The sequence below is a fragment of the Nannospalax galili genome, unplaced genomic scaffold, assembly GCF_000622305.1.
Source record: "Nannospalax galili isolate Female #2095 unplaced genomic scaffold, S.galili_v1.0 scaffold596, whole genome shotgun sequence".
In the NCBI taxonomy this organism is placed as follows: Eukaryota; Metazoa; Chordata; class Mammalia; order Rodentia; family Spalacidae; genus Nannospalax; species Nannospalax galili.
In genome coordinates this window covers 4,720,405-4,736,137 of record NW_008340140.1, presented here as the reverse complement: position 1 = coordinate 4,736,137, position 15,733 = coordinate 4,720,405, and the positions used below count along the sequence as shown (strand labels likewise).

At 49.4% G+C, this 15,733-nt stretch overlaps 1 protein-coding gene across 3 annotated transcripts in view; it reads right to left on the bottom strand.

Annotated features, from left to right (window-relative positions):
* The window catches only part of Nfatc2 (nuclear factor of activated T cells 2), a 141,091-nt gene that overhangs the window by 115,289 nt on the left and 10,069 nt on the right, over window positions 1-15,733 (bottom strand). For 2 of the 3 annotated variants that reach the window (XM_008835150.2, XM_008835148.2), the window contains exon 1: window positions 11,180-11,315. The exons of the other annotated variant lie outside the window; for it this stretch is intronic. In XM_008835150.2, the coding sequence (XP_008833372.1) occupies window positions 11,180-11,309 (130 nt within the window). In that variant the 5' untranslated portion in view covers window positions 11,310-11,315. Of the gene's footprint in view, window positions 1-11,179; window positions 11,316-15,733 lie in introns of those variants that run through there. 3 annotated transcript variants of the gene reach the window in all.

Sequence of the window (15,733 nt, the reverse complement as noted above, 5' to 3'; positions counted from 1 at the left end):
AAGAACACCAGAGAAAGTAAGGGGACATTTACTGTCCCGTCTCGCCAGCATGGAGGCTCTGGCAGAGGCCACCTGGCACACTCCAGTCTTTTCTGCCCTTGCCCCTGCAAAGACAGCTGTCTGCTTTCACCAGACAGAGGCGGTCTCGGCGGTGTCTCCGGCAGGCTGCCACCAAGCCCGGCACCCAAGATACTGACACAGGATGGGGACAGTGCACCAGCGAGGACTCCAGGGGACCTGCAGCTGGCAGAGCCACTTGCAAAAACACACGCCTCCCCTCACTACCCTGGGCGACTTTGCAGAAGTGGATGGGCTCTGTGGGCCTACCATGTCACTGTCACCTTCAAGCAGAGGGCACCAGGGCTCAGCCTTCTGAAAGACTGCAAGCCTCATCTCCCCACTCAAGGTGGAATGGAAAGGGCCGCGTCTGGCAGAGGGTGAGCTACTTTGGGGTCCTGCTGGCTTTTGGAATCCCAGTCACTTTCCCACTTGCTGTCCTTCTGATAGCTGGCATCCACTAAGCCACGGGCTTGCATATGCTCCCCCTGAGCAGCTTCCAACAACCTGAGAGGTCAGTATTATCACCTCGATGCATGACATGGGGAAACTGAGGCTTGGGGTGTAGGGAAGCCCCCAAGGTCAATAAAAAACAGAGGCACCACTGGATAGAGTGCCACATGGTAATACTGAACAGCTGTTTTTGCACATGCACACACGTGGTTCATTCCCAGTGACAGGTCTGGGGGTCCCTATGGCCCCACACAGTCAATAGCTAACTCTCAGATGATGCAGACCACTTGTGCTCCCTCACCATACACTAGGCCTGACTGGTCTTGAATGTCACATAAACAGGGTCACAGGGTACATGCCTTCCTCACGTCATTTGCTCAATGTCAAGTCTCAGATTCACCTGCACAGTACATAGTAGGTGCCTCTTTTTCCAGGGTAACGGGGTGCTGCCTCATGCGGATGCACTCTAATTTTTTTTTCAACCACCCTGCTGCTCTCCCTCTGTTTTCAGAGAAGACAGGCCCTGGAGAGCAAGTCAGCAATCTACAGGTCCGTCTATAACAGGAGAGCCCAGTGGGTCTCTGAGCTCTCTCATCTAAAGCAGAAGCAAAGCTCTGGTCAGAAGAATTTACCAGAAATAGACTTCAGATGATCCTCTTGAAGAAACAGGGCTCAATGTGGCAAATCCCACCCTCGCTGTGGCAGGCCTGTGGGAAGGGGCACAGCAAAACAGCATCCTCCAGCACCCCAGTCACTTCCAGGAGCTGCACCCTTGTCATCCTGCCCCCCAAAAAAGCCTGAGCCTCAGGGGGGCTGCTCTGAGCAACTGTGGGGCCATAGAACCCTCAGCCAGGGACTCGGGCCAAACATCAGTGCCTAACTGGCTGAACAAATCCTATTTATATGGCCCCACACATAATGTTCTGGGAATAAACCCTAGAACATTCCTTTAGGTACCATGTTCTCAGAGATAGGCACACTGAATCAGTGGGCCCTGCCGGCCCCTGGTCATTAAGACATTCCTCCCAGTCCACCCTGCAGAGGTGACATCACCCGCTGAGAATCTCAGACCTGCAGCCCACCTTCTGAGGATTAGGCAGGTAAACACCCCTTCCTTCAGTTTTTTAAGAAAGCATTTCAAGCTGACAGGGCTTCCCGGCAAGGAACAGCCCCTTTGTGCAAGCCTCTCCCCCAGCAGCTCTGTTTGGATAAGGCCCTGACAAATCCCTAGCTTTGCAGGCCACTTTCTTGCCTTCAGAAAGCTCACCCAGGCATGGCTCAATTAAAGTTTGCAGGGAAGGACTGGCTGGCAGAAATGCATGTTATTAACTAAAACAGACCCCCTGAAACAGGCTCTTTTCCAAATCTTCAGATTAGAAGGCAGGTTGGGCCCCAGTACCAACTCAGGAAAGGAAATCTCCCCATGTGCCTCTAGCTCAGCCTGCTTTGAGTGTGTTTCTTCACAGAAGGGGGAAAAGGCAGCAACAAAAAACATTAAAGGCCAAAGGTACAGGGTTTTAGAGCTAAATGCCAGGGTCTGTGGAGCTGGCTCAGTCTGTGAAGTACTTAGAGGGTTGAGCCCCCACACCCACATAAAAAGTGGGGTGTGGTGGCAGCTCCCTCTTGTAATTCCAGCACTGGGGGAATAGGCAGTTGAATCCCAACTTGCTGAGCAGCTAGCCTAGGTGAACTGACAAGCTCCAGGTCAGTGAGAGACCCTGCCTCAAAACAACAAACAGAGTGGACAACGGCTCCCAAAGAAGAATGCCCAAGGTTGACTTCTGGCCTCCACATGCACATGCACATGTATACACACAGAAAACTACAAAGAAAACAGGGACATCTCAAAGACACCATAGGGATGGCACATCTGGCAATATCCAGAGCATGATGAGAAACCCATAGAGGTGACCTTGTTTCTCCAACAGATAAACAGTAAGAAAATTGTCTGGCAGGGATTTTCATAGAATGAAAAGGCACAACGGTCAGGTCTGCCAATCTCAATGAAAGGATCATGTTTAGATCTAGGTGCAAATACACACTTGGGAGACAATGTGATTTGAATACTGAGTATCTGACATTACTATTTTACATTTAGCAGTGACCACTGTCAGTCTGTATCCTTGAGTTCTACACCTGTGGATCTAACCAGCTATGTATCAGAAATATTTGGGGGGCGGTTCTGCAGGCTGGGGATGTGGCTCAGTTAGCAGAGTGCTGGCCTAGCATGCAGAGGCCCCAGGTTCTGGTCCCAGAATCATATAAACAGGGTATGGTGGTGCACACTTAAAATCCTGGTACTTTGGAGGTAGAAGCAGAAGTCATCCTCACCTACAGAGCAAGCTGAGGCCAGCCTCAGCTATATGAGACCTTGTCTCAAAAAAGAAAAAAGGGATTGGTGAGACAGCTCAGCAGTTAAGAGCACTGGCTGCTCTTGCAGAGGACTAGGGTTCAGTTCCCAGCACCCACATGGCAGTTAATAACTGTCCTAACTCCAGTTCCTCTTCTGACCTCTGTGGGCATTGCATGACAAGGTGTACTTACATACAAGCAGGCAATTCACTTATACACACAAAATAAAAATAAATAAAAATTTTTTGGGTCTTTTTGAGACAGGGTCTCCCTGTAGTCTCCCAGTTGGCCTGGAATTCACTATGCAAGCCATACTGACCTTGAACTCACAGAAATCTGCCTGCCTCTGCCGCCTGCCTCTGGGATTAAAGGCATGCACCATTATTCCTGATTATATAAAATATTTTCTTAAGAAAAAGAAAAAAACTGTGCTAAACTCTGGAGATATTTTTAAAATAATTTCCTTTTTAAATTTTTGTTCTATTATATTTGTGTATCTGTGTGTATGAATACAGGTGCACATATGGTCTGTTCTTTCTTTCCACTGGGTTCTTAAGATCAAACTCAGGTTGTCAGGCTTGCACAGTAAGTACCTTTACCCACTGCGCCTTCTCGCTAGCCCTGGAGACATTTTTGAATCACTACTTAACCAGCAATACGGTAGAGCAACTATCTCCATTGAGTGTCCATTGAAGGGGATATATGTAAACCAGAAATAATTTTAATACACAGGATGATATGGAGGCTCTGTTGCACACATACTATGCCATTCTATAAAACGGTCCTCAGCATGTGAGATTTTGACATTAGGAGGCAACACCCTGAGGGTCCTAAAAGGCAACTGTATTGTTTTTTCTCAGGAGTGCTTATATTTTTCACAGAAACCTATGAGTCTATTTAACAACAAAATAAAATATTATGGCATTTAGGATGGGGAGGTGGATGGATGGGAGATAGGACATGAAACAACGTCTGTTAACGTGTTAACAGCTGCTGGAGTGCTGGAGCCTAGGGTGGGAACATGGGAATCTACGTACCAACTTCTCTAATTTTGCCTGTTTGGGGGAAAGTTGGTAACAAAGCTCAGCAGAAAAATCACAGGAAGTTCCTCTTGCTTTAGGGAATGCACCTGGTTCAGGTAGAGACAGACAGCCTGGTCCATCCCAGAACAGCCCAGGACCTTGCCTGAGGTCCTGACTCAGTTCAAAAACAATCAAGAAAACTCTAGCTGGAGGGTGCCAGCCCAGTCAGGGAAGTTGGCCCTGAGCTCTCCCGGAGCCTGAGGTGATTTCCTGTTTGGGGAGGGAGGAAGTCCCCTCTGAGGGGAAGCCACAGGGCACCATCACACTGCACTTTCAAAGCTGTTCCTCAGTGGCCTGGCTCAGGGGTATGAGGCCTGGGAAGAGCCTGCATAACTCAGAAAGCCTCTGGAACCTTCCAACCACAGAAGGTGAACAGTTAAGGAAGTGTTTGCAGCTGGCAGTGCTACCCAGCTTAGGAGAGAAAACAGGGGTCTGGGGATTTAGAAGCCAAAAGGCTTCCTACTCAGCGGGCTTGCTACTACACCACTGCAGCCCAGTAGCCAACAGGTACCCCTTATTTCCTGGCCCATCTGCTCTTCTGGCTCAGGACACATCAAGGCCTAAGGCAGAGTCTCTTCCCCAGCTTAGGATGGCCAAATTTCTCAGGGCCCATCTCACAACAGGGCCCATCTCACAACACCACCATCCATATTTGCAAAGGCTCAGCTGCTGGGGCCAGGAATCCTTGACTTTACTGAACCTTCACTTCTGCCCCAGCAGGGCCCACTGTCTTCAGGAGCCCATTGTGCAGAGGAGCAACCCCAGCCCAGAACTGAAGTCACATGGCCTCTAGCAGCCTGCTAATGAGGCTTAGCAACTTTGCATCCAACCAACTGGTGAACAGTGATCTCCTGCTGTAGGCTAGTGCTTTGGGCTCAGCCTAGATCACAGTGTAGGAAGCAGCACATCCACATGTTATGCCAGGACTTTGTGATCTTACACATGGTGTTCTGACTTGCACTGTCAGTGAGAAGGGCCCAAGTGCCCTAGGAAGCATGCATGAGCATGCATGTCTCCACTGAGACAGAGAAAGAAACAAAAATGGAGGCTGGAGATGTGGTTCAGTCTGCATGCACAAGCCCGGGGTTCCATCCCTAGCACTGCATAAACGGGATGGTGGCACATGCCTCCCAGTACTCAGGAGGTAGAGGTGGGAAGATCAGGAGCTCAAGGTTATCCTTGGCTACATAAGCAAGTTTAAAGACAGCCTGGGCAACATGAGATGAACGAGAAGGAGGAGATGGATGAAAAGGAAAGAGAAAAGAGATAAAAATGGAGAGGCGAGAGCTCCCCCATGTCTACGTGCCCTTCGTTTCTACTTTCTGCTGGAAGTTGTATGATGAGCATAAGCCCAGGACGCAGCAGTGACCCCACTTCTGACTGAACTCACTATCTTCAAGGACTATCTTACACAGGTGCCGCACACATGGGCCCCTTGGACATGGCTGGAGTCTGCAGTTGAGTGGAATGGTCTGGGTACACTTTCTGGCTGGGTGCTATAGCACTAAGCGCAGAGCCTCAGACCCCAAGTGCCCTGGTTCCAGGTCAGCCCTGCATTAACCAACACAATGTTCTGCTGGGAGCCTGGGTATACGGTCCAGGCGGACCCCAGGAAGAGTCCAGTATCTGACCTGGACTGAGATACACTGGACCCTGCTACATTTTCCCACTTAGTTAACTCACCCCCTCCGGGGCTAGAGAGCCCTGGGAACCAATCTCAGCAGTATTACTTTAAGAGTTTAAGAGCCTCTACTGCTGACCAGAAGGCACTGCTAAGTGCAGAAAGCTAGAGTGACTATGTGTTTGGCAGTGAAGGCTGATGGGGCCACTCCCAGCCCAACTTCCTTTGCATCCCTGGCCAGGCCTCTGCTCACCTGGAGGTACCTGGAGACCTTATTTGTCCAAAGCAGGCTCATTACAGTCTGTCCTTAACATACCACAGACAGCAGCATCTGCACATCACGTGTGTCCATTGAGCCAGCTTGCTTAGTGCACAGCCCTATTTTTAGTAAGCATCCAAAAAAGCCAGTGACTGTATCACACACCTCATTTGTTTACCAGGCTATGTCCCATATTGGCCCCAGGAGTGGCCAGGCAAGGGCAGGGACCCAGGCTCCTTCATCCTCCCACCCACAGGTCTTTGCTCTAAACCAGCAAGCAGTGTGTTTGCTGGAGGGGTGAGGTTTTCACCCCTGAGGATGGGTTGAAAGCTGGTGTTCCTAAATTGAAGTGCCAGTGACAACAGGAACTGGGCCACAAGTACCCCAGAAATGGTAGGTCTAAAAAGCACATGGTATGAGGAGGTGGGAGAGGCAGTGCCCCTAGGAGGGACCACAGGCACATAGCATGTGTGCGCATATTCTGTGATTGGAACATGTGTGTTCATGGAGCTGGTGCCTGTGCAGGTGTGTACGTGTGTAGCATCCTGGTTTTCACTAGCCTTTCAAAGGGCCTGACCCAGGCAGGAGGAGGAGGAAGGGCCAGATTCTGCCAAGGTATCAGGAAGAGTCTGTTTGCATTTGAAAGGGCAAGGCTGGTCCCCTAGCTTGAGCCAAAAGGGAGCCCAAGGAGGGACTTATCAGACCTACTGAGGCAAACTGGGAGCAAACACACCAGCAGATCTGTCACCCACAGGATCTAGGTGGCCTGGTACTTCTGGAGGTGACCACGGAATCCCAGGCATTCAAAGTTAGGAGAAGGAAGACTTCACTGAGTCCCAAGCATACCCAAGGTAACTCCATCTGAACAGTCTACCTAGAGCAGCACATCTCCCCTCTACCATGGGACCAGCAACGACCAGGACCCCACAACCCTAATCCTATTCCTTGCACAGGATATATTTGACTGTCTCTTCCAGTAGAAAATAAAAGTGTGTTAGACACATCTCTATGAAAAAAAAAATTGAAAACCCAGTTGAACTAAATGGATCGTTTCTTAGGTATAGTTTACCAAAACTGACTCCTGTAGAACTAGAGAGCATAAAATAGGGCCAGGCCAACAAGATGACACAGTGGGTAAAAGTGCTTGCCACTAAGCCTGACAAACCTGAGTTCAATCCCTGGGACCCACATGATGGAAAGAGAGAACAGACTCCTGGCAAATTGTCCTCGGACCTCCACATATGCACACATACCCATGTACACACACACACACAGAGGTGTTTGCCACCAAGCCCAATAAACCTGAGTTTGATCTCCAAGACCCATATGGTTGGAGGAGAGAACTGACTCCTATAGTTGTTCTCTGAGCTGAGACACACACAGACACACACACACACACACACACACACACACACACACACACACACACACAAAAGAAAGGAAATGTAATTCAAAAAATTAAAAAGAGAAAGTATAAACAGGCCAGTCCCACAAACACAGCAAAGAAGGTCATCAATAAACAGCCCCACAGCAAAGCACTAGGACCCAAGAGCTTCCCAGATGAAACCAGTGTCTTGAGGAAACAGAAGTTGTCCTCATAGAAAGGGAAAGAACTCTAAAGCCAACTACACACATGAGAAGGACATCATAGACCAACAATGTTCAGGAATATGGCTGGCAGGAAAAAACAAAAAATACCTTAATATTGTCTCAAACGGATTATTCCTGCCCAAGAAAATAATGCACAGTGCTCAAATAGAGTTTATAACCAGGAACGGTTCAATCTTAGGTTATCTCTTAATGTAAGCCAATATGCAACATGTCTAAGAAGAAAATAGTATTTTCCCATAGATGCTATAAAAGTCTTAGATGACATTCAATTCCTATTCCTGATAAAACTCTTGGGGAAACAGGAATGGATGAGTAGCCCCTGAACATAATAAAATACAAACATCTAAACCTATGCTAGCACACAGCATTCTACCAAGGTCAAAAAAAGGCAACAGAGATTGGAGAGATGGCTCAGAGGTTAAGAGCACTTGCTGCTCTTTAGGGGACCCGAGTTCAGGTCCCAGCACCCACACTGAATGATTCACAAATGCCCTGTAACTCCAGCTTCAGAGGCTCCAACACTTTCTTCTATCCTCCACAGATACCTGCATGCATGTGGTACACATACCCACACATAGATCCACACATACAAACATAATTAAAAATAAAACAGCTCATTTAAAAAGGCAAAGATGTCTACCATCTCCACTATTATGTAACATTTGACAGCAGGTACCAGCTAATGCAATTAGATAAGATTAGAAAATATATAGGGAGTGGCCTGCTTAGAGACACTGGTGTTTCCAGGGCAGAAATCTGGGCTTTTCCTCCATGGTATCCGCAGGATCTCACATGGTAGTGCTCAGGAGTTTGTTGGATGGATTTGTAGCTGGAAAATGACTCACACTGAGCTTGCAAGCAAGAGTTTAATAAACACTAGACACAAAACCCACTGTGGGTTGATTTAAATAGGTTAACCCTTTCAAGGCACAGGATAATCCTGTGAGACAGCCATGATTTAAGCCATTTACAGACAAGCAAGCAGAGGTACAGAGAGGTTAAGCGACTTGCTCAAAACTCCTGTCTTCAATTCCATCTTTGCCATGGACCATGTCCCCATCCAGGGGAGGAGTGAGGAGCCTCGCACTGTAGTGCAGAGCCTAGGCTCAGCTCTGCCTTCTACCAGCTCTGCTTCCTAAGGAAAGTTCTTTGCCTCCTCTGTTACATGGCAGTCAAAAAATAGTGCCTGTTTGCTAGGGCTGGAAGTGTATATCACCTGGGTTAATTCATGTCCCACAGATGCTAACGACCCAACCTCCTAAAACGTCCCTAAGTAACCTTCGCCAGTTTCCATGGTGACATCTGTCCCTTTGACAGTTCTTTTCTTTCTCAGTTTTTGCCCAGAGTTAATGTAAGACTTCCACACTCTACCTGGATGCTACTGTCCTAGACCAAGCCTATTTGCAAGGTGAAGGTGTCCACTCTTAGGGAGTCCCACCACGCAGAAACTGGGAGGAGTGACCTCCGGAGGCACCCCACACCTGGAGCACCTCACTCTGGAAGCACTTCTGCTCTGGAAGCTTGTGAGGCTCCTTCCATGCCGTCCCCATCCCAAAGGCCTCATTTCCCACTAGATTCCAGAATTTAAACACCACTAGGGCCTCAGATCATGTCCCCCTTCCAAAGAGCACAATTTGGAAAGGAGTCACCACAGGGGAGAAACTCAGCAGGATCTTCTGACAGATGATGAAGTGATCTTCACAGTGATCAATAAGGTTGACGGTATGTACCCTTGATATGACAGGAAGAGAGTATCCCACACCACTGTGGTCTTCCTCTGAACACCTTTATCCCTAATCTAATCACAAGAAAAAAAAATCCAAAAACCAAAATCGAAACTAAGCGTGTAATCCCAGAACCCAGGATGCTGTGGCAGGAGGAGCTGGAGCTCCATGCCAGCCTGAGCTACATAGTGAGACCATCACAAAAATAATAAAGAGGCAGTATATACAAAGGTGTAACATCTAGTACTGCTCAGGACTTTCAAGGTTAAAAACAAAACAAAATAGCAGCAACAACAAAAAGTCTAGAAACATCCTGACTCTGAAAGTGGACTTCTGTTTATAAGGAAGTCTCAGTATCAATTCATTAATTATAGCAAATGTGTCATGCTGATGCACTAGGCTAACATAAAGAATAGAATTCTGGGTGTATGGGAATTCTGGGTTACCATCAGAGTGCTTCTATAAATGGGAAACTGCTCCCCCAAAAAATAAAGTTTATTATTTTAAAAAAAATACAGATTACCAGGCTTTCCCATGGACATTAAGCAGCCCATCTGGTGGCCACCAAATTCTACTTGCCAAGAAAAACTATAGAAAGCACCTCCCACCAGATTTGGCTTGGAAACTATTTTCCCGGAAATCCTCGCCACCCTCCACCCTCACCTCAGAAAAAGGGGGGTAGGGGGATAGCTGATTGTGAACTTGGGAGGGGTATATTAATTCTCTGCCAAACATGACTTTAATCTTAACGAACATAGAGACCACTGATGTGAACATGGATGGCTTACAGATTCCTAATTGTGTCTTTTCAAAGAGAAGGCTGTCCCTAGATTGAAACCCTAGAACACTGCTCTTGACTAATTGTTTCCAGCCCCAGACAAAATACAAAATTGTTACTAATTGCCATCTCCTGCTCACCGAGGGTGATACCCACTGTCAAAGCAAGTCCCTCCACTAAGGTGGCTCCTGAGGACCCTGTTGAAGAGAACGCTAAAGTCAACCAAGACTCAGTAACAGGCTTTCTCCCCAGCCAGGAAGGCATGGCCCTTCCTACACACCAGGCACCAGATGCAGGCAAGCCCAGAGCCATCTAGGCATCTGCAGGCTGCCAGAAGGCTGCCTGTCACACACATTGGCTGGGCTGGGCTGGGCTGTCAAATGGGAAGCCTGGTTGAGTTTCTTGTTTGTTCCAAGACAACCTGCTAACCAAAAAGACACTGAGGCTGGGCACAGGGCCTCCTGCTGCTACTGCCACTGGAAAAATGACAGGGTGTGTGCCCACCCCCCAGCAACAGAGCAATTGAAAGCACAGACTATGTTCTCCCAGATCCACACCTCTGCTCCCCTAGCTGCCCCCGCCAGTATAGCATGGGCGAAGGGCAGGGATAAAATCATTTAGGAAGCTAGGGCTGGGTCCACTTGCCGGTGGCTGGTAAGCTGCAGAATCCAGAGAGGAAATGGGCCGCCCTCCTGACACCAAAGACAAACTACCCTCCTGCATGAGACATACTATCTCTTCCTTAGTTTCAACACAAAGTCCCCAACAACCGCAGCTCCCGGGAGGCCACAGGGAGGCTGTCTCCCAGCAGCGCCCAGGAAGGAGGGACAGCCCCCCTGGCTGGGTCAGCTGGCTCTGTTTTACATCCTTGCGCACACACCCCTCCACCAACTCCTCTCTGCGTCTTCCTCCCCTCCTCCCTCTGTGGGCAAAGCCATCACTTCCACCAGTTCTGAAGACCCACTCCGGATCGCAAACTCCAGTCCTGGGGACCTGGCCATCCTTCGCTATGCTAAGAGTGACGCTGGGGAGAACTGGAAACTGACGTCCTGATGGGGAGGGAGGGAGCCAGGCGCGGTCCTTATCGCCGGCTCCCCTCCTGGTCACTTGGGCAGAGGCAGTCCTCTGCTGCAGGCCACCCGAGGTAACCTGAAGTGTGGCGCAGAGCTGGCCCTACACCGGGTCCCCAGGCCCACATCCCCGCCCAGGCTTGGGGGCCAGGCGGGGGGAGCCTCCACCGACCTTCGATGGGGTTCAAATAGTCATAATCGAAGAGGATGGAGAAGTCCAACTCTTCTTGGGGGCTGCCCCCAGGCTCCTGGCCTGGGCCGTCCCCGCCGTCGGGGTCGGGCTGCGGCTCCAAGGCATCCATGGCGCTAGGAGTGGCGAAGGCTACAGGTGGCCAGGCAGGGAGGAGGCTCGGGAGGACGGCGGGGTCAGCGTCCTGGAGGGGCGCACGCCTGGTCAGGGGATGGCGCGCCGCGCGCAGCGGGTCCTGGACGCGTCCGGGGAGCCCAGCAGGGTGAGCTTCCTGCTCCGAGGCACCTGTTGCAGCCCGCGGAGGGGGCGGGGACGCGGCCGGACCCGGCGGGGGCGGGGCGACACCCGGACGGGGGAGGGGCGAAGCCCTGTCTGGCCCAAGCTGGGAGGAAGGAGGCCTCCCTCCAGTCCTGTGGCCACGCTGCAGGTGGCCAGGACACCGCGACAGGCTCTGGCCTCTATCTCCCACCGGCCCTTGCCTGACCCAGGATCCGAACCAGAAGCTACTGCCATATGTGTTTTCCTAGGGACCACTCGCTGGGCCTTTCCTCTTCCCAACCTTTGCATGACATGAGCACCCTGTCTTTTTTTGGCGCCCTGTACTTTGCCCACAGCTGTGACTCGGGGGGCCTGTCTCTGATTGCAAGCCCTGACCTGGGCAAGAATGGCAGACGCTTAGAGTTCAAGTCTCAATGTTGCTTTCCTTGGACCACCGACCACGGGGGTGGGGGGGGCACGACACACGACCCAGCATGAACCTGCACTGTGGTCCCTCAGTTGGGAAAGAAAGGGATAGAGATCATCTCCCCAGTGGGATATGATCAGCGGGGGCTTGGGGAGGTTTCAGGACCTACAGGGTCAGGAAGGGCCTCTTGGGGGAAGTGACATGTGAAGAGTTTGATTGATGACGACCTGAGGGCCCTGTCCTTGGCAGTGAGAACAGGAAGTGGTCTGGTGTGTGGGAGGCAGGGAACAGAGAAATCTTCAAGGCTGACAGGTAACCAATACATCCGGAGGCTGGTGTAAAATGCAGATTCCCAGGCTCCTTCCCAGGCCTCTGGTTCCTCAAGTCTGGATTCACAATCAGGAACATGGATTTAAAATGTTTTTATTATTTTTATTTTATGTGTATGAGTGTATTGCCTGCATGTGTGTAAGTGGACATGTGTTTGTGCAGTGCCCACAGAAGTCAGAAGAAGATGACAGATTTCCCCAGAACTGGAGTTACAGGCAGGTGTTAGCTACCATGTGGTGGGAATCGAACTCAGGTCCTCTGCAAGAACAGCCAGTGCTCTTAAATGCTGAGTCATCTCCAGCCCAGGAACATGGCTTTTTAATCAAGCCCCAAGGTGAAGGTCATGAACCAGTAAGACTTCCAGGGCCACCCTTCAATAAAACATTCCAGGGATCTCCCAGCTTATAATATCTGATGTTGGGAAACAAGGTAGCAGAGGAGAGTGGGGCAGTGGTCCCCAACACCCCTAGCATGTTGGAATCACTAGGATACCTTTTTAAAGCCCTGGTCCTGCTGCAGTTGAAATTCACTGAGTCATAAGGTTAGGAGGTGATTGTTTAAAACATTGAATGAATCAAAAGGGAGTTGAGGACTGAAGCCAGAGTTCCTCAGGTCCTGGTCACAACCCAGGAATGACAGTGACTACAGCCCTGTCTCATGTGCCAGCAGGAAGGAAGAGAGAGGATGCCACTCTCCAGGGAGAGCCACCTCTGCTCTACCATGGAGGACTGGTTCAAGCTTTCCATCATTGAGCTGGGTGTGATGATACATGCCTATAATTCCAGCACTGGGAGGCTGAGGCAGGAGAATTGCTTCACGTTTGGGGTCAGCCTGAGCTACAGTGTGAGAGAAACCTGTCACCAAAAAAACAAAAACAAAAAACTCATCATCATTTGTTCCACAAATATTTACAGACCACGCACTACATCTGCTAGCAATAGAGACATGTACAGGACCCTGCCTCTACCTCAACACATGACCCAGAAGCAAGGAGGTACAGCTGTGAACACCATTTTCCAACAGGATTTAAATCACCAGCTCTTCACCCAGGCACACATCAGAATCAGGTGGAGCGCTATTAAAACATTCAGCTTGCCCCAGCCTCACCAGGCACCAGCTTAACCAGAATATTCAATTCTGGATGTGAGGCTCCTGACATCTGGGGGGTGGGGAACGGTTGTGTGGTTTTTGTTTTTGTTTTTTTCTTTGATATTTTTGAGACAGGGTCTCCCTGTAGTGGGGGCTGGCCTGGGGCTCACTATGTAGACTAGGCTGGCCTTGAACTTAGAGATCCACCTGCCTCTGCCTCCCAAGTGCTGGGACTACAGGCTTGCGCCATCACGCCAAAAACTTGCCATCTATTCCAAATGCAAGGCCACAGGTGGCAGCAACTGGTTGACAGCCTGCTCTGCAGCAGAGACCTGGGCCTGGTGCTGACCTTGTTCAGGCTACAAAGCACTGTTTGGATGCTAGAGCTGTAGTCGGTGAGCCCAACAGGTGTCTTAGGGGTAGAGGTACATGGGGCCAGGGTTGGGAGGACTACAGCTAAGACTCTGATAACCACATCTATAGAAGGAAATGGATTCTTCTGGGTTCTTATGGATACAAGGCCAGACCCTGAAATTTGGCCAGGGAGAAACAAGTGAAAGCTGGTAAGGGAGCCTCCACCAATACCCTCCCATCCTTTCTTATTCCTCCACATAATGGTTCAATGCTTCTGTTATGGTGAGCATCTGTTGTCTGTGCCTACATAGAATTCCTCCTCCCATCTTCTATTAATAGTCTCCCAGGGTGTTCATTTGGAAAGCCACTTTTTCTTTATTCAGTGTTGGGACTCAAACTCAGGACTCTGAATATTAGACATGTATTCTCCCACTGCACTACACTCCAGCCCCTGGATATCTTGGTAGGGGGCTGGAGAGATGGCTCAGTTAAGAGCACTGGTTGCTCTTGCAGAGGACCTGGGTTCAATTCCTGGCACCCACATGGCAGCTAACAACCATCTGTAACTCCAGTTCCAGGGAATCAGATGCCCTCTTCTGACCTCTGCAGGCATTATACAACTTGGGTGCACTTACACACGTAGGCAATATACTCATACACATAAAATAAAAATAAATTTTTAAAAAGATTATCTTGTTAGAACCACCAACATAGTTGTCCCACCACACCTAGCAAGAATGTAGATGAAAGACTCAGGCTTCACCAATCAGAGGATTTTAGCTCAATAGACCTATGGGAACCACTAAAGTGGGGGCCATGACTACCACATTCATAGCTTTATATACAGTGGATGAGTGTATAAATGGAGCACAGATATTTGGATGATGGATGGATAGGTGGATGGATGTTTGGATGGATGGATGGATGGATGGATGTTTGGATGTCTGGATGGGGGTTTGGGTGGATGGATGAATGCTTGGATGGATGCTAGATACTTGGATGGATGTTTGGATGGATGGATAGATGAATGATGTTTGGTTGAATGGATGGATGGATGGATGTTTGGATATCTGGATGGAGGTTTGGATGGATGAATGCTTGGATGGATGCTTGGATGGATGTTTGGATGGATGGCCAGAAGCAATGCCTGGAGCCATCCTTTTCCTTCTTCCCAGCTCGTGCACTGCTCTCCCATGAACCCGCCAAAACCCAGGAGTGGCCCTGCTTCCCTCCTTTGCTCTCATCCTACATACAAACTCAGAATCCGAGGACAGATGTATCTTCAAACTGTAACCCAAATCCAACTGCCTCTCACCAACTCCAGCTCTTCTCACTCTGCATTCAAGCCCCCTCCCCTTCTAGGATTACTTCAGTATCTTTCTCCCTAGACCTGCTGTTTCTGCTTTTGCCTAAACACAGACAGAACAGTAACAAAGGTCCTTTAAAAATGGCTATGGAGCCAGGCATGATGGTGCATGCCTTTAATCCCAGCACTTAGGAGGCAGAGGCAGGCAGCTGAGGCCATAGGGAGACCGTCTCAAAAAGATCTAATTAATTAATTAATTAATTAATTAAAATACCCATGGGAAGCTGGCCATGATGGCACACACCTTTAATACCAGCACTTGGGGAGGCGGAGGCAGGCTGATCTCTGTGTTTGAGGCCAGTCTGCTCTACATAGTGAGTTCCAGGCCAGCTGGGACTACAGGGAGACCCTGTCTCAAAAAATCATACCCATGGGGGTGGGAGGGCAGCTGGAGAGATGGTTCAACAGTTAAGAGCAATGACTGCTCTTGAAGAGGACCTGAGTTCTGTTCCCAGCACCCACATGGTAGCTAACAACCATCTGTGACTCCAGTTACAGGGTATCTAATGCCCTCTTCTGGCCTCTTCAGGCATTGCATGCATGGATACACTTGACATACAGGCAAAATACTCATACACATAAAATAACAATATATTTTTAAAAATTAAGAAAATGAGGGCTGGAGAGATGGCTCAGTGGTTAAGAACATTGGTTGTTCTTTCAGAAGACCCAGGTTCGAATCCCAGCACCCACATGGCAGCTAACAACTGTC